This window comes from Lontra canadensis, unplaced genomic scaffold, assembly GCF_010015895.1.
Source record: "Lontra canadensis isolate GAN:19392208 unplaced genomic scaffold, GSC_riverotter_1.0 scaffold122, whole genome shotgun sequence".
NCBI lineage: Eukaryota > Metazoa > Chordata > Mammalia > Carnivora > Mustelidae > Lontra > Lontra canadensis.
In genome coordinates, this window is record NW_022631116.1 from 1,693,473 (window position 1) to 1,718,188 (window position 24,716).

Below are 24,716 nucleotides of genomic sequence, written 5' to 3' on the forward strand. Positions count from 1 at the left end.
CCAGATTCCCCTTGCATCTAAAGACAAAGCCTGTCCGCTTTGAGACTAAGTTTAACATCACTTGCTTTGGGGCCAACTGGGAACTGCCCAGAGCACGGATGGACCAGTGCTAAGTGTGGTCTGACAAATTACAGCTGGGGTCCTGTACAGCTGGGGTCCCCTGCCAACTCGACTCCACAAGGCAAACCTTAAAGTAGTACAGGGGAGGAAATCCTCCGTTTCTCAGCAGGGGACACTCACGCCCCCACTGCTGCTTTGTAAACCCACCAAGGAGTAAACATCTCAATTCCAAGTTCAGGTGCCTGGTGGAGCAAGGTGGGCTCACTCAGAACACCAGCGTGCTAGTTTTGAAGCTAATGTATTCCTGACTTCAAGTCTATCCTTTCATCCAACGCTGAGATGTTCGCATTCAGGATTCTGCAAACCGCATTCCTGCTTTCCTCCCTGATAGCTTCTGCCCATAGGGGGTATGGGGCAGCGAGGGGGAGCTTTGAGGCTGGAAGGGGAGGAAGGAATTCTCTCCTGGTTTGCTTCCTGTTTACCCCTCTGCTGGCTTCCTGTCCCTGTCTGTTTCCACTGGCAACGCTTCTTGTTCTCTCAGGCAGGGTCAATTCCTTCCAGAAGGATTTGAGTCCAGTTTTTGGTTTTCTCAACCATCCCAGAATCAACCTCAGCCAATGAGCTTCCCCTCCACAGAGACTGAGATACCCTCCCCGCAGGAAATTTCCTCCAAGCTCAAGGACACCAGAACCCACTGAGGAGTATCCCCCACCCTGCCCAGTCTCAAAAATCTGAAATTCAGCCCACATGCCCACTCTCCAAGTGCCTAACTTTTAATAAGTCCAATATCTTGCCTTTGCTCCCCCAGCCTTGGGAAAACTGCTTCCTTGCAGGTGGCTACCTCCACTAATAGCATTGGGTTCTCATCCCACCTTTCCAGTTACCTGGTTAATAATTCTTTCTATTGGATTACCTCTGGTATAGTAACCGGTGTGGTTTCTGTGTCCTGCCTGGACTGGAACTCATTCATCCTCAGTTAGGTTCTAAGCATATATGGCAGGAACTGGGGCGTAGGGTTTCCCAACCCCATCTGACTGTCATGCTGGAGGGGGTATACCTGCCCACCCACGGCCCACATTCAGATCTGGTTTATCTCAGCCAACCTCTGCACAAGCAGGGACAAGTTCACATTTAAAGGACATAGGGAAATTTGCAGCACATGGAGCTTAATTACTGTATGATCTTGGTGGAGGGGTGGAGATGACTGCAGGGGCTCCCTGCTAAACACTTGAATGTTTCTCTTTGCTGACTAGAAGGGAGCTGTACGGAAGCAGCCTCATCATGGGTTTTCGAGAGAAGATGATCTTGTTATAGTTTGCAGTGGGATTTTCTCTGGAATCCGTATGGAAGTGCCTTGGCTCTGGCATAGCGGTTGGACCTGTGGCAGGTACGGAGTAGGAGCTCCACACTGATAACATGGTCTCTGACCTCATGTCCTTCAACATGAAGTTTCCAGGGCCCTTAGATGACTTTTTCCTTTTCAGCTGCGTGATGCTGGCCAGCTTGTTCTGCCTCAATGTCCGTTGGCTTTCCTCGAGTGCCTGCGTGCATTCCAGATCTCTAGCTTTGCTTTTCTCAATGAGTCTCTTCACCATCGGGGACATATATGTCACATAGGCTGGCCAAGGATTGTGTTTCTCAAGCACACACAGAGGAAGCCCGATGTTCTCTGTGAGTTCTACCAGCAAAGAGAAAGACAGGTGATTTACAGGAGCTTGTCTACAATAATCCAGTTCTTCGAAGAACTGGAGGGTATTGGGACCATGTTTTGAACTTTTCCCCATCATGCATAATTGGTCTTATGCCCCTTGTATTCAGTGAGAATAAAATCAAAGCCAAAGATGGGAGATTGAATGACATTCCATGGGGTATATCAATTAAAAAACAGCATGGTGGTAAAGGGTGGGGACTTGGGAGTCCAGCAGGCTGGCCTTCAGACCTTTGTATAAGGCTTTAGACCTTCTATTTCTTTTCCACCAACAAAAGTTGTTACCAAGAGACCACTGTAAGGATTAAATAAAGCAATATGTTTTAAGGGCTTGGAATGGTTCAGCTTAGGGCCTGAAAACATGGGCTCTGCGATTAGACTGGTTGAGCCCAAATTCCTTCTATACCCATGCAATCCCTATGAACCTGAGGAACCCCTTAGCCTTTTTAAACCTTAGTTGCTTTTGGTGCAAAATCATGGTTAGAATATAATCAATTTCATAGAGCCTTTTGTGGGTTAAAGGAAATGTAAAGCTTTTCGCACAGTACCTGGCACATAATAATCAGTAAATGGTAACTATGAACATTTTGGCTATGTCTCCTCTCCTGTACTATTTTGTTTAATCCCCCAGTTAACTGAGGATGAGCTCGAGGCCAACTAGCTTGCATAACTAGTGAACGGTGGGTTTGAACTCAAATCTAATGTGCTCAGAAATCTATAAGCTTTTCACTATAGTGCTGGCCAGAAGTTTTGAGTATTTGGGGTAGGGAGGCTTTCTTAGAAAATTCTACTTATGAGTTTAACAAGCTTCTTCCTTTGTAGATACCAAATCATGGGAAGGTCATTCCCTCCCCCTTCCCTCCACAACTTCACTCTGTCTAGCAGAAATGCCTCATGATTTCTCTCCCGATGGTACTACATTCCTTGTTTTCTCAAATGTTTTCTCAAATGGTCATTTCAATAGGGGTTTGGGAGGCAAGGAAGTTAAAAGGTTGATCTTGCCATCTTCAATGTAAATTCCATGAAAAACACTATCATTGGGCATAATCAGAGAAAATACAGATCATACAGTTATTCCCAGGCTGCCTTGTGGATGTTCGGGAGCTGGAGCTCATCTAGGGACAGATCTGTCAGTAAAGAATGTGTTGTGAAAGGCTTCATTTCCCTGCAAAAGTTGTATATTATTCTGCCTAAGGCAAGGTGTGTGACATCACCTCTCACTAAAAAAAAAAAAAAAAAAAGCGCACATCGAAGCTTCCAAATGCAGACTTGATGGTTCATCTTCATCTCCTCCAAGCAAACCCAAAATGCCAAGATCTCAGGGTGCCTGGATAGCTCAGTCAGTAGAGTATGCACGTGACTCTTGGCCTAGGGGTTGTGAGTTCAAGCCCCACGTTGGCTCCATGGAGATTACTTAAAAATAAAGTTTAAGGGGCGCCTGGGTGGCTCAGTGGGTTAAAGCCTCTGCCTTCAGCTCAGGTCATGATCTCAGGGTCCTCAGATCAAGCCCCACATCAGGCTCTCCGGTCAGCAGGGAGCCTGCTTCCCCCTCTCTCTCTGCCTGCCTCTCTGCCTACTTGTGATTTCTGTCTGTCAAATAAATAAATAAAATCTTAAAAAAATAAATAAATAAAGTTTTTTTAAAAATACAAAGTATCTTGCAGGTTGAGGCATTTTCTTGTATCTGGCAGAGGTGAAACTATATTTGCCTGGAACAAAATGAGCAACAAGTCCTCCTTCATGCCCCCGGCATGCTGTATACTTTCTACCTGCATAACAAGAGTGCCGCCCTGAGCCCCACCTCTATGTCTCCCCACCCCAGATCTCTCAGCTTTAGCTCGCAGCTCACAGCAGGAGCTCCCATTGCTAAGGTCCCAAGCCCTACCTTCTTCTGTCTTTATCTTTCGTGCATCGATCACCTCCATCACTAAAGAGTTCTTCACATCGAAGGCCCAAAGACCTTGGGAAAAATAACACTTGTTAGCCAGGGCTAGCACAGAGTGAACGGAGAGAAGAGGACGCCCTTTCCACGGAGCTGGGGAGGGGCTACGTGGGCTCAACACAAGAGGTCAAAGTAAACATCATTTTATCTACCAGCGTCCACGCATGGTCATGTTGCTGGGCCAAGTTTCTGTCTCCTGGCTGCACTTCTCAGCCAGCATTTCGGGGAAGGTGGTCACACCTGTGGGCAGTTTGATGGGAAGTGTGGCCTAGTGGTTCTCAAACTGTAGGATGCACCTATCTAGAGGGCTTTTTTAAAACCTAGGGTGCAGAGCCCCACCTCCAGAGTTCCTGATTCAACCATCAACGTTCTAAATCATTAGCGGGGAGGGAAATGCTGACCATCTGTGAGGTTTTATTATTAACCCCTAGTGACAGGAAACAGGTCCAGGAGATCTCTGTAGGTCCTTTCCAGTTCTAAGACTGGAAAATGTGCATCTGGGAATTTTTAGCCAAGAATTCGTTATTTTGTAAGTTCTGTCTGGCCATCTCTGTGGACCTTGAACATTTGAAATGCCATGGAACATTTCTACCAACATCTGTGAATGTCCAGTGAAGAAAGTCTCAGATGGTTTTTCCTAAGTTCCCAGGTGATGCTGGTGCTATGGGTCAGGAGATCACACTTGGAGAACCTCCAGTCTAGAGCAGTGCTTCTCAAACTTTAGTGAACACTAACATTGCCTGGAGAGCTTGTTCAAGCAGACACCTGGGCCCGCCCACCCTGCGACTCTGACTCAGCAGATCTGCTTGGGAGACCTGGGAATGTGCATTTCCAAGAAGCTCCCAGGGGAAGCTGCTGGTCTGATTCTGACTCAGTAGATCTGCTTGGGAGACCTGGGAATGTGCATTTCCAAGAAGCTCCCGGGGAGGCTGCTGGTCTGAGAACCACACACTGAGTAACGCTGCTTTAACTGAATAATGATCCCACGCGTTTCTTTCCGCTGCAGCATCTGCAGGGGTTGACCTGCTGGTGTGTGAAACATTCCCCTGAGATAAGCAAATTCCCAGGTTTTCCACCTATTTTTTTCCTCCTAACCAAGGAAGTATGTTACTTACATGGCCAACCTTAAATCCCACTATATTTCTAAAGTAAGTTATTCCCAATGTCAGCATTTTATTATAACACACTTAATAAAGGATAGCACATCCTAAACATTTATTCATACTCTTTTTTAAAAAAAAGTTATTTTTTGTCAAACCTGCTCAGATCCAGGCCTTATGAAGTCCCTACTGTTCTGTCTTAGTGGCAATCTTTCATGACAACACATTTTTAGGAGAATGCACAGTATCATTTTTCTGAGGTTAGAGAAGAATAATGTTCACATGGACCTCTAGCCTACAGCTTCAGGTAATAATGAACAACAAAAAAAGAAAGTTCTATATCTCCTTCGAAGGCCCACCATGGATCTCAGGATTGCAGACCACTCATCCCAAGTCCCCAGTAATGAAGAGATTGTCACCCCAGGGCTCACCCAGCACGTCTGTTCACCTCCAAAGGAAGAGATTTCTTGACTTATCTGCCATGCGGCAGAACTTTTGGAAATGTATGATAGGATTCATCCATCATACCAGATGATGGGGAAATGTTTTGAATTCATGATATTTGGGGGGTTTGGATAAGGACTTTTATCCTTGCATCTAAGTTTCTGGCTAATAAACCCCAAAGCCTCAAAGAGGCTCAGTTCTTAGCAAACCGTTTGTTTCAATGACCACGTGCAATCATATAACCCAACATCTTGCCCAAAGCCTCTCACCATATCTCACGGGACCCCCTACAATAGTCTTCTGTGGCTCATAAACAATCCTACAGAATAGTAGGTTTTTGCTATACCTGCTGATGCAGGAACCAGGAAACTACAACCCCAAGGCAGGGAATGTTTGAGATGGCCTCAGAACTCATGGGGAGGACTTGTTTGTTTGAAAATAAAGGAGAAAAATAGTTGACATTAAGTCTGAAGACAAGCTGTGGGCTTTTATAATTTCCTTCAACTCTGGCACAAAGGTTCCATTTTTGTCTCCCTATAAATGAAATGCAAACCAGCAGTCTACAGACAGAAACAGCATTGATGGGAGGGGCAGGAGGCATAACATTGAAGTGGGTTTCTTGTTTCTCCTACAGGCACAAAGGCTTATGTTCAATCCACTGGGTTTTCAAGCCCAGCCCTTCCCACCCCAACCCATCTCTTGTCCCACCATTTCCAGAACCTCATCTGATATGCTGCACTTGGCTTAAATAAATTCAAAGGAGTGACACTTACCTAGAATCTGTCACAGATTTGTGACCCTGATTGTGTTCCTTAACGTCTTAGACCTCCGTTATCTCTCTGCTCTGTTCCTCTCACAGAGGTTATGGTTGTTATAATAAACTGTCCAGAAACTAAAGTGCTTCTAAACCAGCAGTCCTCCAACTTTACTGCGTATTGGAATTACCGGGGATCTTTTAAAAATTCATATGTCTGGTTCCCACCTGCAGCACTGTGATTTAGTTGGAATGGAATGGAATGGAATGGAATGGAATACAGCCATCAGAATTTAAAAGCTTGGTTCTAGTGTGCAGCAAAGTTGGGAACCGCTGTTCTAGGAACCAATCAAGAAACACTGACGATTTGTAGGGTATTCATTACTTAGAAATAAGAAACAGGTTTGGGGGATCATTTAGTCCTTTTGCAATTTTAAGACCTACTTTCATTGAAGGATCCTTGGATATATATGTATAAATATACATGGTACTAAATATCAGTGGCCTTTAAACATTTAAAAGTGCATTTCCACTACTACCTGCCAATACCAGAATTTATTTGGATCAAAGGACAGCCAGAGCCTTTAAGTACTGAGCTAAGAAAACTGGCTATGGATAGCATTCTCATCCAAAGCTAATCTCACCCTCTGTCTGTGGCCACAAGCTGCATCCTTATCTCAGGAAACCATCTTGCAAAGGGATTTTGTGGATTCCAAGCAGGACTGATGGATGAGTGCATTGACACAAGTCAACCCCACTCAGACTTTCTAGCCCACTAATGCTGTAGAAGTAATGCTATTTGCATGCTCATGATGCGCAAAACATTATCTTAATCCAGTGTTTCCTAAACGATGTCCCATAGAATGCAAGAATCTCTCAAGACATTAATTGGTGTTACTTAAAGAGTGGGGAAATAGAGCCACCCTGTAAGGCTACGTAGATTGTTTAATCCAGGGGACAGAGCAGGCATGCCTCAGTCAAGAAAGTTTGAAGAATGATCTGTTCAATAAATTCCTTTAGTGCAGGACTTCTCAAGAGCCTGTAATATGCTACCTTGCTCTTTTACCTTCCAAAAGGGACATCGCTATGCAATACCCCCTCATCTCATTTGACCAGAACCTCATCCATCCACCCACCCATCCAAACACTGGATGGAGCATATCATGGAACTAGTAACCAGTAAACATTTGTATGGATTCTAAAGCAATGTCCTTCTGCATCCTTGTTTTGGAACTCTGAGCATCAGACACAGTGATAACATAAGAGGATGGAAGGATGAACTTGCTCAAGGTATAGCCAGATCTTCAATGACTCACTTCCTCTGAAATCAGCCTCAGAAACTCAGTCCTGCAAAGGAGTCCACACCAAGAACAAGCCAACATGAGAGCCTTGTGCTCCATTGGAAACTAGACCTCTTTTCCTCTTTTCAGCCTATCTCCTCTCTCCCCTGCTCCACGCTGCAGGCATCTCATCTTGCTTACTTCTCATCTCCCACTCTTCTCCATGAGCCACACCTAAGAGTCGTGTCTGGCCCAGAAGGAGAACAAATTCCAAAACAGGAAACTGATGTGGGGTGTTGTTTCACCTCTGCCTGCTATCTACCCCCACACCTCACACATCCTCCCCTGCCCTCTGTTTCCTTTTCTGCCCTCTGGCTACTCTTCATTTATTTTGGCTGAAGAGGAAGCTGCCACTTAGGTTATTAGCATCTTGGAAGGTTTATCTCTAAGATCAGCAGAAATGTTCCTGGGCAGAAATCAACTTGGTACAGTGTACGGTTGATGTGTTGTGTCCATCCCAAGTGGCCTGCCCAGGAGACACAGACAGCCCCCCCCTTATAGGCCAAATGCATGCTCTGACCTCCTGCATTCCGGGGAAATACAATGTACATCCAACAAGCTTCCCATTAACCCTGCCTCATCATGAATCCCTCCATCTCACTATCCTACCCCATCCCATGGATGTTATAGAAACCCTTGTCATAGTCTTACCTCTATTTGTTCAGCTCTAGGGGAATACACACATTGTAATGGTTTGATGTGTCTTTAAGGACACTGATGATGGGGTACATATGGAAACCTAGAACTGTTAAGAGAGGATAATGAGAGTGGGGAAAGGCAAGCTAGTCTCCCCCTCTCTATATGTAACAATATGCTGGCCCGCTTGCTATCCTCATCTCTACCCCTCCCCGAACACATACACTCCAAACTCCAAAGAAACAAGCCCATTACTGCACTCTGTTAAGTTATACCTGATGGACAGCCTAATTGGTAGTTGTCAGCATGTTCTGATATAGACCATGCCTCTCTCTAGGTGAAGCAACTGTCTCTAACTACATCTAGGGTAGGGAGGTGGGAGTCTAATCAGAATTGCCCAACATCTAAAACACAGACCTGGCATTACTGAATCACCATTTATGGTGGGTGGGAGGGGGATACATTGCTTCTGGAAAATGCATCTGTCCTCTACACATTTTCTCTAATGATTATGCATGTGCCTTGAGAGAGACAGAGTGGAAATAAAGTCCAAGTACCTATGGCCAAGCGATATCAGTTCATTCACACAGGCATTCATTCAACACCGAGTTCCAAGTACTACACCTTTAATATGTGCAGGTTGTGCTTACCCAAAACACCTTATGAATTCTCCACATTCACCCTTTGCTTTGGGGTCATTTCTCCTCCATGTCAAAGGCTTACAAGGCAGATCTGTTTCCTCTGCCAATAACAAATCAAACAAGAATAATCCTTCATCAGTCTTCTTCATCCTCAAGAAAAAAAAAAAAAAAAACAAAAACAAAAACAGAGAAGTCTCTGTGCAGAGGTCAAGGCAAGCCCCAGGAGGCACTCTGCAGAGGGTTACTGAGCATCCCCACGTACCAGGTACCGCAGTCAGGGCTGGAGACACAAAGCAGAATCGGGCATAGCCTTGGTCCAAGGAACTCGTAGCCCCTTGAGGAGGACAGACCACAAGCTTCCTAGCTCAGCCTGGGTGGGGAGAGATGTCAAACAGCAGATTGGAGAAGAGAAGATGTGTTTGTGCTGAGTCTTGGAAGACAAGGGAAATGATGGCCAGAGGGCATGGCTTAAATGCCAGCCTCAGTGTTGTCAAATGTTGAGTGGTGTGCTCAGGGTCCACATTCTTCTTCCAGTTTGCAGATCATAGAGGCTATTTCCAAATGGTATCCTTTCTGCATATGAACCACAGTGCTGAGCTGGCTGAAGGAACACTTTACAAATTCACTACAGGAAGAATCACAGGCCATTGTATACCTATCCGGCAGAGCTACGGATCTGAATTTTATATTTAACCCAAGGTCTACTCAGTCATAAATATTAAAATATCCATCTTAAGATGTAATATGAAGACCCATTAGGCACAAAGCACATGCAGGCATGTTATCTGTAGCTCAAGTTCCTAATCTTTTTTTTTTTTTAAGATTTTATTTATTTATTTAACAGAGACAGAGATCACAAGTAGTCAGAAAAGCAGGCAGAGAGAGGGGGAAGCATGCTCCCTGCTGAGCAGAGAGGCCGATGTGGGGCTCCATCCCAGGACCCTGAGATCATGACCTGAGCTGAAGGCAGAGGCTTTAACCCACTTAGCCACCCAGGTGCCCCTCAAGTTCTTAATCTTAACATCAAATTTCCAGAACAAGCCAAACAGGCATTATCCGAGGAGAGCTTTTCAACCTTTCCTTTCATGGACATTCCGGGGACACCTGTGCCTGGATAAGCTAGACAGGTAGGACAGATGTGGAAAAACAGGCAACAAGAAATAGTCTTATAATTTCCTATTCAGGAAACCAAATATGAAAGGCTGTCAGCAGTTTGTGCGCAGAGACCCTCCCTCTGCCTGGCAGCTGCCTCATGAGCCATGGGACTATGAAAATGTGGGCCCCGCGATGTTTAATCAATCAGAGAAAGGAAGTCCTGCTTCATGGGAACAATGGGGCATTGTCAACCTACTTAACACATGGGGGAAATAGGCAGGCATTTCCCAGGACTGGCCTCCATCAATGGGCCGGGCCACCCCCTTTTGAAATGCTCAGAGCACCAGGAACCCAGGCCAGCATTTGTTTTGAAGAAGGTGAGTTGCATTTGAGACGTGGCCTTGAAGCAAAACACTGAAGTAGCTGCCTTCTATAGGATTCACTTGTTCCATCAGCCTATTGACAGTATGTCCGTAGCATCACATAATTACCCCAGTTCGTGCCAGCATGTGAGAAAATCCACTCATCGCCCGTGGCTTGCCCCCAGCCCTTGGGTCACAGACAACTCTGAATTATAATTAAATCAAAATTCTCGAACGCCTGGGGGTTGAGTTGTCCCTACCTGAACCACAATCCCAACAAATCGTCCTCCTGAAAACTGAGAGACTGACTGTGCTTTGTCCCAGGTCCCCTTGTTCATACTCAGTGACAACCTCGGTCCTAACACAACACACAAAATGGAAATGAAGCAAAAGGAAGAGGTGATGTTTGGGACCGAGGCCAAGGAAGGAGAGCTTTGAAGATGGGTACTCAGCGCTATTACTGGTGGACCATGGGGTTAAGGAGACTAATTTCAATACTGTGCTAAAATAGTTCTATCTGATTAGCATAGTTCCCTACTCCTTCCTGAATGTGGCCAGCCCCCTCGTGCACTGGCAGATTGTGGGGAGGAATAAACAAATCATCACCTTTCTTAGAAGAGCAATTCAAGGCGTGGGTCCTGTCAGTGATGGCCAGTTGCATCTTACTGTTTTTATTTACATGTGGCCTCGTAACAGAAATCATACACCAGAACTGTAGAAAGTTTGAAAAATACTCTTTTTTTAATTTCACGATCCTGTTTGCCAATACACAACATTTATCTGAGTGCTCTCGTTCTTGGCTTACATAGTGATGGCCACAGGATGTACACATCCTTCTAAATCCATCATTTTTGTCCTAACATGAAGTTTGTATTTTTTCAAATGAAACAAGATGGGATTGGGAGGGAGACAAACCATAATACTTTTTTTTTTAATTTTTTTATCTTTTTTATTTATTTTACTTTTTTAAATTAACATATAATGTATTATTAGCCCCAGGGGTGAAGGTCTTTTTTATATCTTTTTTATTTTTTTAAATTTTTTATTAGCATATAATGTATTATTAGCCCCAGGGGTACAGGTCTGTGAATCACCAAGTTTACACACTTCACAGCACTCACCATAGCACATACCTTCCCCAATGTCCGTAATACCACCCCCCTCTCCCTACCCACCCACACACCCCACCCCCCCACTCCCACCCCACCCCCCACCCCCCCGCAACCCTCAGTTTATTTTGTGAGATTAAGAGTCTCTTATGGTTTGTCTCCCTCCTGATCCCATCTTGTTTCAGTTATTCTTTTCTTATCCCCCAAACCCCTCACGTTGCCTCTCAACTTCTTCATATCAGGGAGAGCATACGATAGTTGTCTTTCTCTGATTGACCATAACACACTCTTAATCTCACAAAACAAACAAGGTTGCTGGGGGGAGGGGGGTATGGAGACAGCGGTTGGATTATGGATATTGGGGAGGGTTTGTGCTATGGTGAGTGCTGTGAAGTGTGTAAACCTGGCGATTCACAGACCTGTATCCCTGGGGCTAATAATACATTATATGTTAATAAAAAATAAAAAAAATTTTAAAAAGATTGTATTTACTCATGTTCTTAAAGTCCTCATGGTTATTTTAGAGGCTGCTTGGTGATCCATCAAGTGAATGACCTATTATGAATCATGCCTGCATTTGGGGATTTTAAGGTATTCCAATTTTAGCTGCTGTAAGTGATGGCAGTGTCTTTTAAAATGGAGAATTCATTGGTGCCCTTCTGTTGTTTATAAACCTGTATATAGCAAGGTGCTCAGGAAATGCTGGCTGCTGGTTTTTAGTCTCCCAAAGATCTCAGTACTGCCAAAACCACTCTCCTCTCAATGCTGAGAGGTGATTTGTGTCCTCCCTGTTCCCCTGTCTTCATGGACAAAGAGCAATTGGGATATTTGTGGCCATAGTCTCTAGGGGTCCTACCATCTCCTAGGTCTATCGTTCACTGGAGCACAACCCATCATGATGAGGTCAGAAAGTAATACAAAATCTGTGAGCGACGGCTCTCAGTGCCAAAATGAGGCAGACTTCAGGCAGAAGAACTGTAGCTAAACTCCTCCCTCCGTCCCGCCACCCCATCTGGAAGGGTCAGGAGAGAACTTAAAAAGAATCAGCTCCCTTGGGGACAAGATCAGCTGTGCACAGGGAAGTTGTTCCCCAAAAGCCACCCACAAGCTGCAATGCTTTCAGACTATATGTGTTAACAAGGAGCTAGCAATGAGATCAATGAAAAATACTCTAAATTTTCCAGGTATTGTGCCTAGAGCTCAAAGTGTAGGAGCCAACTGAAAGCCAGTCAACAACTGTCTCCAAACAAAGAAGGTACAAAATATCCCACCCAGCTGTCAAGACACTGGGTGACTGTGGAAGGAACCAAAGAACCTCAAAAAGCAAACCAATTCCCCATAAAAGGACAAAGAGCATGAACCTTTTAGTGAAGGGCCACCAATTCCAAATTCCCATTCCACCCTCCAGCGGTAATGAGACCATCCCAGCAATATCGTTCCCAACTGAGATCATATATATTCTTGATAAGGTCCCTGAGTCATCAAGAAATTGTCAAATTGTGTGCCATATTTTCTAGTGAGAAAGCAAGGAAGTATGAAAAAGATCTTTCCAACGTTTACAAGTTTCTTCCAGCAATGTGCAAAAGGAGAGGGTGCCAGGAACTTGGAAACATCCATATTTGTTCTCCAAAAAGTGACTGAATAGAAAGAGGGGGTTTCATTGGTTATATAGGTTGATGAAAGTGGTCCCTTTTGCTCTTGTTGACTCAGCAATCTTCTGAAAATTGACATATCAAATTACTCAGGTATATGTCCCATTATAAATTATTATATTGGCATCCTGAATTATTAATCATTTTCCATTGAGTGTGGTCAAAATCACTTCCCCAAAACCGTATCACTCTACCACTTTGGTACCACTAGGACCTTGACAAGTTAACCAAAACATGTTCCTAGAACCCATCTCTCTTCTGAGAATAGATTCTTATTTCTAACAGCATATTAAACAAGTTTCTCTAAGTGTTTTGTCTTTCATCTGTTTGAAACTAAGTCAGTTTCTGCTATTACATCCATACTTCCACAAACATCTCCTCCATCTCCATGCCTGGTATCTGCCAATGACATCACCATCCTTCCTGAGACTCAACGTAGAAACTCAATTCCTCCTACCCTCTCGCACCCTGAATTCAGTCTCTGTTCTCTAAATGTCTTCCCACCCCTATTCTTTTTCCCTCTTGCTTATCCTCTATATGGTGGCCAGAAGAATTATCATTTATAAATATATTCATTCATCCATTCCACAAATATTTACTGAGGGATTATTCAAGCACTACTCCAAGCATGACATTCTAATGAGAGAAAAACAACTGAGGAGGTTCCGATGGTGTCACACTTCTGTTCAAAAAATATTCACTACCTATTTCCAAGAATGCCCCTTCCTTAAAATTTGGTCCCAGAAAAGCCTCCAATCCAGGTTCCTATCACTATGATTCTCCCCTGCACACAAACATATAGACACATGTGCACTCAACTCCTCCCTATTCCCCCACGTTGGCCAAGTCCTAGACATGTATCACTGCCTTTGTCCTGAGACTTCTTCTCACTCCCCACTTTGGGGAGCTGCATGTCCCCCAAAAACCAGAGCATAACTCAACCACTAAGAGAAATCTTTTCTAACCCTCCCAGGGAGAACATCTGTCCTTCCCCTGTGTTCTTGGCAGAAGGCAAACATGACCCTGTTATAAATAGCATTTACAACATTACATGAAGAAAATTGTCAGGGATCAAAAGGTGTTGGATTCATTTGGAGCCTTAAGTAAACTGATAAAACTGTGCTCAAAATCTGAAAAGCTGAGGATAAGAAGCTGAAATGTGGAGATACCTCCACCCCTATACATCCCTGGGACTTTTCTGCAACAAATGCTTTGTTGGATCATCACCAAAGGACATGTCCTCTCTTCTCTCGAGGGAGGGCTGTTTTTCCCCTATGGACCCACAAGTTTCTGGACCTGGAGGATGGTATTCATCTTCCTTACTCCCCACTGCCATTCTCAAACCATTTTCCTCCCTTCTCCTTTGAAGCTCATCCTATCAGACCATACCACCCCATACCACCTGGTTGTTGCCAGCCTCTGTCCTTCAGCTGCTGGCAACTTCAGTTTCTGGCACACTGGCTTCTTTGTACCATCATCACCCCATTATCAATAGTGGCCTCTTCATCATCTCACGAATGATGCATGCACACTGCCTTCCCTCCAACTACGATGGATAAAGTGTCCACATTCTTATCAAAAAACATCTCTCCACTGCACTCCAGACTCCTCCCCCTCTTATCTTCCAAACACAATGGTTATGGGTAATAGTTGACCACTCTCTTGTGTCCTTGTGTCCTTGAAACATCTTCCTACTTGGCTTCCGTGACATCATACAAACCTGATTTCCTCCCATTTCACTTGTCACCCTCATTTTCAGATTCCACTGATGTTTTCTGGGCTCATTTCTCTTTTTGTATCTCCACTTGTCCCCAGGATGACATCAATGAGTTCTGTGGCCTCAAAGCTCATCGATTTGCCAAATCTTACCACTAACCTGACCCCTTCCCCAAAGACCAAACATATATATCTAACTGCCAACTCTACATCGTCATTTGTATGTCTAATAGGACCTCAAACTCGTCGTGGTTCAAGCACAACTCTCCACCTTATTCCCTAAAATGTCCCCCTCTAGTCTTTTCCATCGTTTGCCAAATCATTCAATTCAAAAATGTCAAGGTTGTCTTTGATTCCTCTTGCTTCTTCACTTAGTACATCCAATTCATTATCTTCTCCCCGTTCACTCTGCCATTATGTAACTTCTTTACATCTCCACCCTAGTCCAAGACATCAACATCTATTCACTGGACCACTGGACACATGCTCACTGGTCTCCCTGCTTCCACTCTTATGCCCTTAAAATTCTCTCTTCAAAGAAGACCCAGAGTGATCATTTTTAAATATAAGTCAGATTAAATCATTCCACTTCCAATACCCCAGTGGCTCCCCCTGCCATCTGAGATATAATGCAAATACCTTACCTTGGTCTACAAAGCTCTCCTTGATCTAGCCCCCACCTACCCTTCTGGACTTAGCCAGTTTCACTCCCCTACCACTCCCTGCAGAGCCACACTGGCCCTTCCTCCTCTTCTCAAGCCCACCAAGCCTGTTCCCATGTTAGTGTCCTTCTCCAGCCTCTGCCTGGGATACACTTTTTTCTGAGTTCCTCGTGGGTCTTTCCTTCTTACGAGTCAGGATCCAGCCTAAGTGTAAATTCTTCAAGGCCTTCTGTGACAACCTAGAGTAGCCACCAATCACTACCAAATCTCCTATTTTAATTCTGTGAATGACACCATCCCTAACTGATATATATCCTATGATTTATTCATCTGTTTACTTTCTCTTAACCAGCGAGCAGATTGATTCCATAAGAGCAGGGGTCTCATTCATCACATTTCTCTGTCCCCAGGCACTTGGATCAAAATCGTTAGATAAATTAATGTTCCTGCAATTGCCACAAAAATTGCCCCTGGAATTTCTAAGAATTTTTGGAAACCCAAACATCAGGCAGCTACCCACCCATGCAGGGGGGCACAAAGGGAACCACGGACTAAATAACCTGACAAGAACTACTACCAAAGAAGGTTGATTGGCAAAGGTGGGACATCACCCTGATAAATATGACAAACAGATAATGGTTCATGGGAAGAGCTGGGTTCAAGTCCTAGCACCATCATTTACTGCTTCCAAGTGGGCAATCATGTCCCCTCTCTCTGACCCTTAGGGTTTCCCCATCTATAAAATGGGAATGATACACTTCCCTCACAGGATTTTGATAAAGATTAAATGAGAAACTGTATGGGAAGCGCCCAGAAGGAGCAACGCTTGGAGCCACAACCATCCAGGATTCCGGTCTCCTGAAGAAGCTAAGTGAAACCTTACTAATATAAAAAGTTCACAGGACCTAAATGTATCCAATTCCAACTCAAGCCCTACTCTGCTTTCCCTCTCAATGTGCCTGTGCATTCCTATCCAGTCCAGCACGTGTTCCGTCCCCTCTGCTCCCACCAGACATGGTCAGGTCTCACCTGTACCCGATGCCATACCTGGGGTATCTTCCATCTGTGATGCCGGATGTAACTGCCTTTTCACGGACATGTTTTCTTTCCTCAGAATGATTATAAATTAGATGCATGCTCCTCCCAATACCTCCCCCACCCCACTGGTCTCCCTTCCAGGGGCTGGTCCAGCGACATTTCCCTTGGGAGGCTGGTCAGCCCTGCACCCTCTTGTATCTCAACTACCAGGGCCATTTGTTTCACTGTCTGTTACTTAGCTGGACCTTTCTCCCTTCCTACATTGTGTTTCTTAAAGCACAGAAGTAAGATCTTTAATTTCCAGTCAACTGCCAGACCACACGTCGCCTGCTTTGAAGACTAACTATGGTCAAGTTCTAAGGCCAGACTTGCCTACCTTTTTCTAATCTCTTCTTGTCCTTCCTTCTCCCACCTGGAAGTTCTTGCAAGTCTCTGGTGCAATTCATTTAACTAGGTTTCTGAGAAAAATAGAATGAGAAAGGTAAACTTGTAAAACATAATATATTATAACTAATATGCACAGTTTTGGGGGAAGTGGGCAGTTGAATGTATAGAAAACCGTTACCTACAGTTGAAAGAGAAAATAGCAACTGCCAATCCCCCAGAGGTCAAGGAGGGAGGGGTCTCCTGAAATTGGGGAGAAATATTTAGTTACTAGTCTCAAATGAATCTTTCTAGGCACAAATATACACAAGTAGTATACAATGACACATCATTGCTGTCCACATCGAAAATATGTGTGGGTAACATGCCAGGAAATTTTGAAGTTCTGACAAAAGGAGTTTCTGTTGAGTCAGAAACTCAATTAAACAATGGGGGCTGTAATGTGTCTCCATGGCATGGAGGAAGGATGCGTCGAATGCTTTTAAGATCTGGGAACAGGCTCCTCATGGAGTGTGTTGTGTGGACATCCTCTGCCCAATGAAGGCCTGGCCTTTGAGGTCCACCCACGTGCAGCATCACAGGACATGCTCTCTCGTTGTTGTTCTTGTTGTGTTTCTGTGATATCATTGTGTACATCAACATCTCAAGAGGGCAACTGATACGAGAATTAGCCACAGTTCCTAAAAAGGCAAAGCTCTATATTAAACAATTGTTCCCAGCGAAGTATGACATAGAATGAAGAACATGAGCTTAGGGCAGTCCACACAGCTGCTTAGCTGTGTGACCAGAAATAAGATACTTCAACCTCCTGATCTCTGCGTGCTCATCTCTACAAGAGGGGCAGTAACAAGAACTACGCTTGGATGGCTATGAGGCTTTTGTCATAAGATAATTCAGATAAATCCCTGGGCACAGGACCTAGTCCCATTGATAAGATCCCACTGGTTGGGTTGGGTTGTGGTCATCATCATGATGGCAGGACTGAGATATTTTCTGTAATGCCAAAGCAATGTGGTTCAATTTTCAGGCTGGAGAAATTAACCAAATGTGTCTCCTTCAAAATGGACAACCAAGCCGAAGATCAGGGAAGAGACTGGGGCAGTGAGAGGTCAGAGGATGGGCTCAGGGCACCCACCAATACAACTGTTGCCATCCTGCTGTCCCCGCATGTCACCCATCCCATCCCAACTTTCAGGTCCCAACAGCCCTTCTTACACCTTCTGCTCCCCAAAATGACACCCTCTAGAGATCATCTCTGAGCCCAGGCAGGTCTGAGACATCTGTGTTCACATGCACTCATACACACATAACCCCGAGTAGAACACCTGTAGAGTACACACACACAAACACACACGTACACACAGGCCTACACAAACACTGTGTTAATTCTCCAATATCACCAGCCATGTCTACCATGCAAAGTTCAGCTTTGACATCCCCTGTCCCAGATGGGTTCTATCTCTCTTCTCAGGTCACTGCAGCCCTGGTCTAGAATGATTTAATGAGCAAACTGGGCCAAGTTGTCTCGCCAGATTCCCAGTAGGAATAATCTGGAGACTCAGGTATGCAAACAACTTTAAAAGGGACACAGGGTGGAGCACAGAATTGGAGTCGGGAGAACTGGTTTGAAAAATCCAGCTTCATTTCTGTATGTCCAGTCTTGAGCAAGTTACTTAATCTTTCTGAACCTCGGTTTTCCTGCATCCAGGATGAGAAACGTCCTGTCCCGTTCATGTTTAGGGTGATGCAATTAATTCAGGCAAAAGCATTTCATGACCCAAAAAGATCTTTCTGAGTCTGCTTTCCTGTTGAAGACAATGAACGCTGAACTAATGGTCTAAATTTCATTCTCTGGTTTATGACCAGGGTTCATTTTGGTAACAAGAATACCGAGTAACACTGGCATCCAAGGTGAGCACTAGATGTACTCCAGAGAAAGCTGCTGGATTGTGGAGCTCTATTCATAAGCGACCAAGACCACCGAAAGAGGGCTGTCTTGGACTTGTCTTCTTTCCTTGGAGAGAAGGTGGGATCAAATGGAAGAGTGGAGTTTAAGTGTATCTGGTTTGGGAGTTTAGAATCATTTGCCCCTGAGAAGTCTTCAATAAGGCTATTATGAGAGGGTACCGACCTCTCAGGAGCAGTAAGAATGAACACAAAGCTCCTTGCCCCTCTGACTTATCAGAACTAGTGGGGTGACAAGGCCCACAGGCTGAACAGACTCAGCAGCAACTGGACCGAAAGGCCTGTGGTAGGCAGCCTCCAAGATGGCCCCCAATGAGCCCCTCCTGGTATTCACATCCTAATGAAATCTCCTCTCCTTGAGTATGGGCTACATCTAGAGACTCCCCTCCAACAAATAGAATATGGAAAAATGGCGGAATGTCACTTCAGAGGTTAACTTACAAAAAACTGTGGCTTCTCTCTCGAACATGCTCTCTCTTGTTCATTCTGAGAGAAGCCAGCTGCCATATTATGAGCTGCCCTATGGAGAAGCCTCGTGGCCAACAGCCAATAACCATGTGAGTGAGATTGGAAGCAGATCCTCCCCCAGTTAAGCTTTCAGATGGGACCACAGCCCCACCAAAGCCATGACTGCACCCTCATGGAGAGACCGTGACACAGTTACATTACACTAGGATTCTTGACCAGCAGAAATTGCGAGATAATAGATGTTTGTTACAACTGAGCCTTGGGGTAATTTGGGGTAATTTGTTGCACAGCAAGAGATACAAGGCCCCTACCAGACGGAGCCCCTGAAACTAAGAGGGAAGAGAGCTTCCTACCCTGCCAGCAGTGGGAGTGATATGACTACATCATCCCACTCGCTTCTCTAGGGAACTAGGCAATTTCTACTGGAAGGAGGTAATTTACCTAAGAAAGAATATATAGTTATAAAGTACCACAGAAATAAAGCCATCCTGTAAAAGCCAATTTTGACCAGGCCATTTATGACACAGCAGACATACTGATGTGGCCAGAGGGTCAGGGATAGAGTAAGGCATGGAGCAAGGTGTGAAGGGGGGCTCAGAGATGGTACTGGGGCACTTGCCTTGCATAGTACTTGAGAGATAGAGGAAGTTGAAATTGTGGAGCGTTCTTTTTAAGACCAGGTAAAAGGGTCTTTGGCATAAAAATGGCTTTGTGAGAGCAGCCAGATCAAAATGTCAGGTTCTATCATGGAACGATTTTATCCAACCCCAACACATACTCTTTGGGCTTCTCCTCTGTCCTAAAGACAGGAGGATTGCTACCAGTCTTTCTTTCTTGCCTGTGCATGCACAGGCACACACATGTACACACACGTGTATGCACACGCACACACGCACAAAATATCCAGGACCCATATTTCCTGGGTCCAAAAGCACAAGGTCTAAAATGATGTGAATTTCAAGGTCACCGTCTGCCTCACGCCCTACTTGGATTTGAGCTGTTCCGGTTCAACAGGCTGAAAGGCACCTGCCCAGAGGCTTAAGCTTCACCAAGAACTCTACAGAGATCAAGTCCTTGTGGGATCCCAGGAGGGTTCCCCCTGCATTGCTCATCAGCTCAGAACACAAGAATGAAAACATTGTTTATTGTGGCTGGTGGAAATGAAGAACACCTTTATCCTGAAATGGATCCAGTTAGTTTCCTGAAGTGCTCTATCTTTAAAACTATTGACTTATCAACACTTAATGAAGAATGTCTCCCATGGCCCCATGCGGTCCTGTGGTCATCTTCCTAAGCAATAAGTAATACCAGTAGTTACAAGTTGCCACAATCCCCAACCCCTGCGGTTCTGAGAGATCCATTCAGCTCTGCTGGGGACAGTTCCTTCCAGTCCAACTTTCTAGCCCTCATGTCTCTAGGCGTCTCTCTGCCTCAGTTTCCTTGTGTAAAATTAAGGATTTGGGTCTCCCGTCTCCCGTCCAGCTATGTCCTCCTGCGTATCTCTGAAACCTCATACCACAGGCCCCAGAACCTGGAATGCACTCTGATTTCCCAATATCCCACCAAATGAATTCCTTATGCGCACAACTTCTGGGTTTATACTAACAGAGAAAACACTGCAAGGCCTGACCTTCAAAACTCAGCTTGTTCTCACTCCCTGCTGTGTTTTGAGAAAGAAAAGCTAACTTTTGCCCTCTAGGGTGGGAAATGTGAAAGGCACAAGCCCGGGGCTCTGAGTTGGGACCACAACAAACTCCTCCAGGCGCAAAGCCCACAGACCTGGCGCTGACAGTCTTTCCGTCCACCGAGTGGAAATTCTAGATGCAGAAGGTGCCCAGACGGACCCTGCTTTTGCTCCCCTGCCAACCGCCGTAAACCTGTTTCTGTCCCGTTGGAGTTGCAACATGGAGCCAGAAATCTGGAAGAATTTAACACCCAGTCGGTTCAGACACAGGAAAACATTGTTCAAAGCAAACACTGGAATCCCTCCCTCATCATCCAGGAATGTAGAGACTGGGTTGAGATCAGCAGCTTCTCAGAAAAGCCATCGCTATGCTGCTCTGTTTGGGGCTACGGCCCAGGAGGGCCAGGAGGGGCTCCGGAGCTCTGTTCTGATTGAGACGTGGTCAAGGCTGGGAGGCCAGCATGCAGGGCCTCTCCTCTCTGGGGCAAACAGGGGCAGTGCCGCCCACCACCTCCAGCTACAGAACTCACTGCTTCCCTGTCAGACCCAGCCTGCTTGCAAAGGCCCTGTCCTGTCACTGAACTTGGGAGAGGCTCAGGAGGCAAAGCGCCCTTGGAAACAAGAGGGGCTTGGGATGCTCCGGGATTTTCCATTTCCTTTGCCTGTGGCGGGCTGTGAAAGGGGCACTTTTCCTCGAGGAAGAAAGAAGGCTCTGTTGCCCAGGGTGGGTGCAGCGCCACTAACCAGAAGACGTGTGTGCTCTATGGGATGTGGTCACCAGTGTTCACCCCACTTGGACTGAGACTTAACTAATTCCATCTCCCCAAAGCCCTGTGTCAAGTCCCCACCCCATCTCCTCTGGCTCTGGAGAGTGGAGAGGAAGGACTGGCTTCACCCAGGGGCTGCATAATGGATCCAAGAAAGACGTTACACGTTAAATCACTTGTGTCACTGTGTCCCTCTGCCTCAAATTCTGTCTTAAACTCCACCCACGTAGATCCAGTTTTGAAACGAGCTGCTAAAACTTTTCTGATAATGTGTAGGACAGAAACTGCAAGTTAGGAACAGTTCAAGGAGAACAATGCAGAGAGCCCTAGATGGCAACTTTGCCCCCGGAAGGTCTGAGAAGAGACGTCATGGCAGGACTGCTGGGGAATTTAGGGGAACAGCAAGTCACATGACAGCTTGTGTCCTTGACCCTGACCACGACACTCACCCTGCTCCTCAACTCCAAGGGATCCACAGAAAGGGTATTTAATCCCCTCACTTAATACGAATTGAGCTCCTCCTACTGAACCGGGTGAACAAGAGGGACCCCATATAAGCCAGGGAGCATATAAACAAGACCAGGGGTTGGGAAGGGTGCTCCTGGCACCAGAGCAGCTGCGGTGGTGGCGGTATCACCTGGGAGCTTGTCAGCAATGCAATTTCTCTGGCCCTACCCCAGTCAACTGCATCAGAAACTGTGGCATGACATCCAGCCACCTGCGCCCTAATGAGACCTCAGCCAATGCTGATGGGCACCGAGGTATGAGAATCACTGAACTGACAGCCAACATTTTACTGGATAATAGGGAAAAGATTAATTTAAAAGGTTAATGGTCTGCTTTGGGAAAGGCTTAGACATAGTGTCTTAACATGCTCCTAGATTCAGAACAGTTGTGCCAAACTGTGGTGTCCCTGGAAATTTTTGATTCCAGTTTCAGAAACACTTTTTCACATCAGTTGGGTCCCTGGTGGGTTCCTAAAACTTTATTTTGAAGGAGAGGTGAGAGCTGCTTCTCTACTCATGAGCGATGAAGCAGGTGGGATCTTTTATGAGGCAACAACCACCCTGCTTTGTGGAAGGCTGTCTGCTCTTTTGTCTTTGGAGATCCCCCCCTCCGTTAATCCTTGTTGGCCATCAAGGAGGGGATACAACCAGACTTCCTAACTGAGTTGATTTTTAAATAAACTGGCCAACTGATGAAGTTAAATTTTGTTTGTCCATTCAACAAATTGCTTCCATGTTGCCAGACTCAATTATCTACTTGGCATTTAGTACAAGCTTGTCTGACTTGTTGGCAGCAATGGATCCCAATGGCCGCTCTCAGACTTCTTCTCTCTCCTAGTTTTGCCGCCTCACAACCCACTGTTCCAAGGATCCTTGCCAGATCCTGCTTCTCTGTTCTAGCTTTAATGCGAGAGAGCCCCATGCTCTGTCCTGGGTGCCCTTCTCTCCATCTATCTGCACACCCTCCTCGTCTAACACCATTGCTGTGCCACAACTCCCACACGTGTGTCTCCAGGCTTCCCTGAGCTCTTCTCAGAGCCTCTATGAACACTCAACTCCAGGTTCATATATCAAACACCCTGCCAGACATCAATTCTTGGATGTTTTATGGATGGGTCAGAACTACCCTGTTCAACACTGAGGTTGAACACACACACATACACACACACACACCAAGACCTGCTCCTCCCCTGGTCTTCCCCATTTTACTAAACAGCACTCCAAACAAACCTTTTGCCAAAAAAACTAGGGAGTCTTTTTCCTCTCCCCTTCATCCTTAAGATCCAATGTATCATCAAGTCATGTCAATTCAACCTGTAGAAATATCCTGAATCCATTGTTTTGTCTCCATGTTATCATGATGACTAATAATAATAATAATAATAACTCATAGGATGGTTCCATGTTTTACATATATTAACTCATTGAGCCTTCAAAACTAGGAGTTAAGTGCTACTATTATGGCCTCTTACAGAGGATAAAATGGCGGCACAGAGAGACTCAGTGACTTGCTCAAAGCCGTACCTCTTGTGGAAGATCCAGGATTTGGACGTGGGCACCAGGATCCACGTGATTAAATATTTGCAGTGTTGCCTCCATAACCACCAGTACACTCACACAGCCTCCAAACTGGACTCCCTGCTTCTATTCCTAATGCCATACTGTTTATTTTATACACACAGCATCCAGAGTGGTCTTTCTAAACATGCACCCACATTCACATCCTTCCTGGACGGTTTCCACATAACCCTGGAATGAAATCCAAACTCCTATGAAACTTGCCTCTCTCTCTCTCTCTCTCTCTCTCTCCCTTCCCACTCCAATCACATTGCCCTTCTCTCTGTCCTTGAACTCACCAAATTGCAGCCATTCTCTCCACCTGCAATGGTCCCCCCTGCACATACAGATTTGGTAAAAAGATGAGGTCAAAGATTGAATGGAGAACAGGAATGAGAACTGAACCATGGGGGGAAATAAATCAATATTTAAGGAATGGGAAGAAAGAAGAGCCCACGAGAACACTGGGAAGAGACCCAGAGAGGAGGAAGAAGAACCAAGGGAGTAGACTCAAAAAGCCAAGAGAAGGTATCTACAAGGAGACTATGGTATAATTTTTTTTTAATTGGTCTTTGTCCCTTACTCCTGGCTCAAACCTCCTAAAACCTTTGGAAATTATTGTCTCTTGTGTGCTCATGAGATGGCTCAGGGGGGAGCTTTAGATAACTTCAGGATGGTGGCTGATGGCCAGAAAGACCAAGCAGGTAATTAGATGGTTAGAACTTTCAGCTCCACCCCAACCTCCATGAACAGGAGAAGGGCTGGCCATTGAGTTCAATCACCGATGGCAATTGACTTAACCAATCGTGGCTATGAAATGAAATCTCTATGAAAATCCCTAAGTGATGGGGTTCAGGGAGCTTCCAGGATTGTGAATACATCAACTTTCTGGGAAGGTGGGGGACCTGGAAAAAGCGTGGAAGCTCTGTGCCACTCCCACCCCATCTCTTCCATGTGGCTGTTCCTGACTACATCCTATTTAATAAGGGAAACATAAGTAAAGCATTTTCTTGAGTTTCATGAATCATCCTGGCAAATTATCCAACCCGATGTAGGAAATCCAAAATGTATGGCCAGTTAGCCCGACGTACAGGTGATCTCTGGGACTTGAAACTGGCATCTGCAA

The 24,716-nt window shown here is 45.3% G+C and overlaps 1 protein-coding gene across 5 annotated transcripts in view; it reads right to left on the minus strand.

The window, feature by feature from the left end:
- Positions 1-383: 383 nt before the first annotated feature.
- The window catches only part of CDRT4 (CMT1A duplicated region transcript 4), a 60,486-nt gene continuing 36,153 nt past the window's right edge, over positions 384-24,716 (minus strand). For 4 of the 5 annotated variants that reach the window (XM_032841327.1, XM_032841324.1, XM_032841326.1 and 1 more), the window contains 3 exons: positions 16,636-16,717; positions 3,654-3,728; positions 384-1,738 (listed from right to left, as the gene is read on the minus strand). In XM_032841327.1, coding sequence (XP_032697218.1) covers positions 1,281-1,738; positions 3,654-3,728; positions 16,636-16,705 — 603 coding nt within the window. In that variant the 5' untranslated portion in view covers positions 16,706-16,717 and the 3' untranslated portion in view covers positions 384-1,280. Of the gene's footprint in view, positions 1,739-3,653; positions 3,729-16,635; positions 16,718-16,828; positions 16,905-24,716 lie in introns of those variants that run through there. The other variant, XM_032841325.1, reaches the window with a different exon arrangement.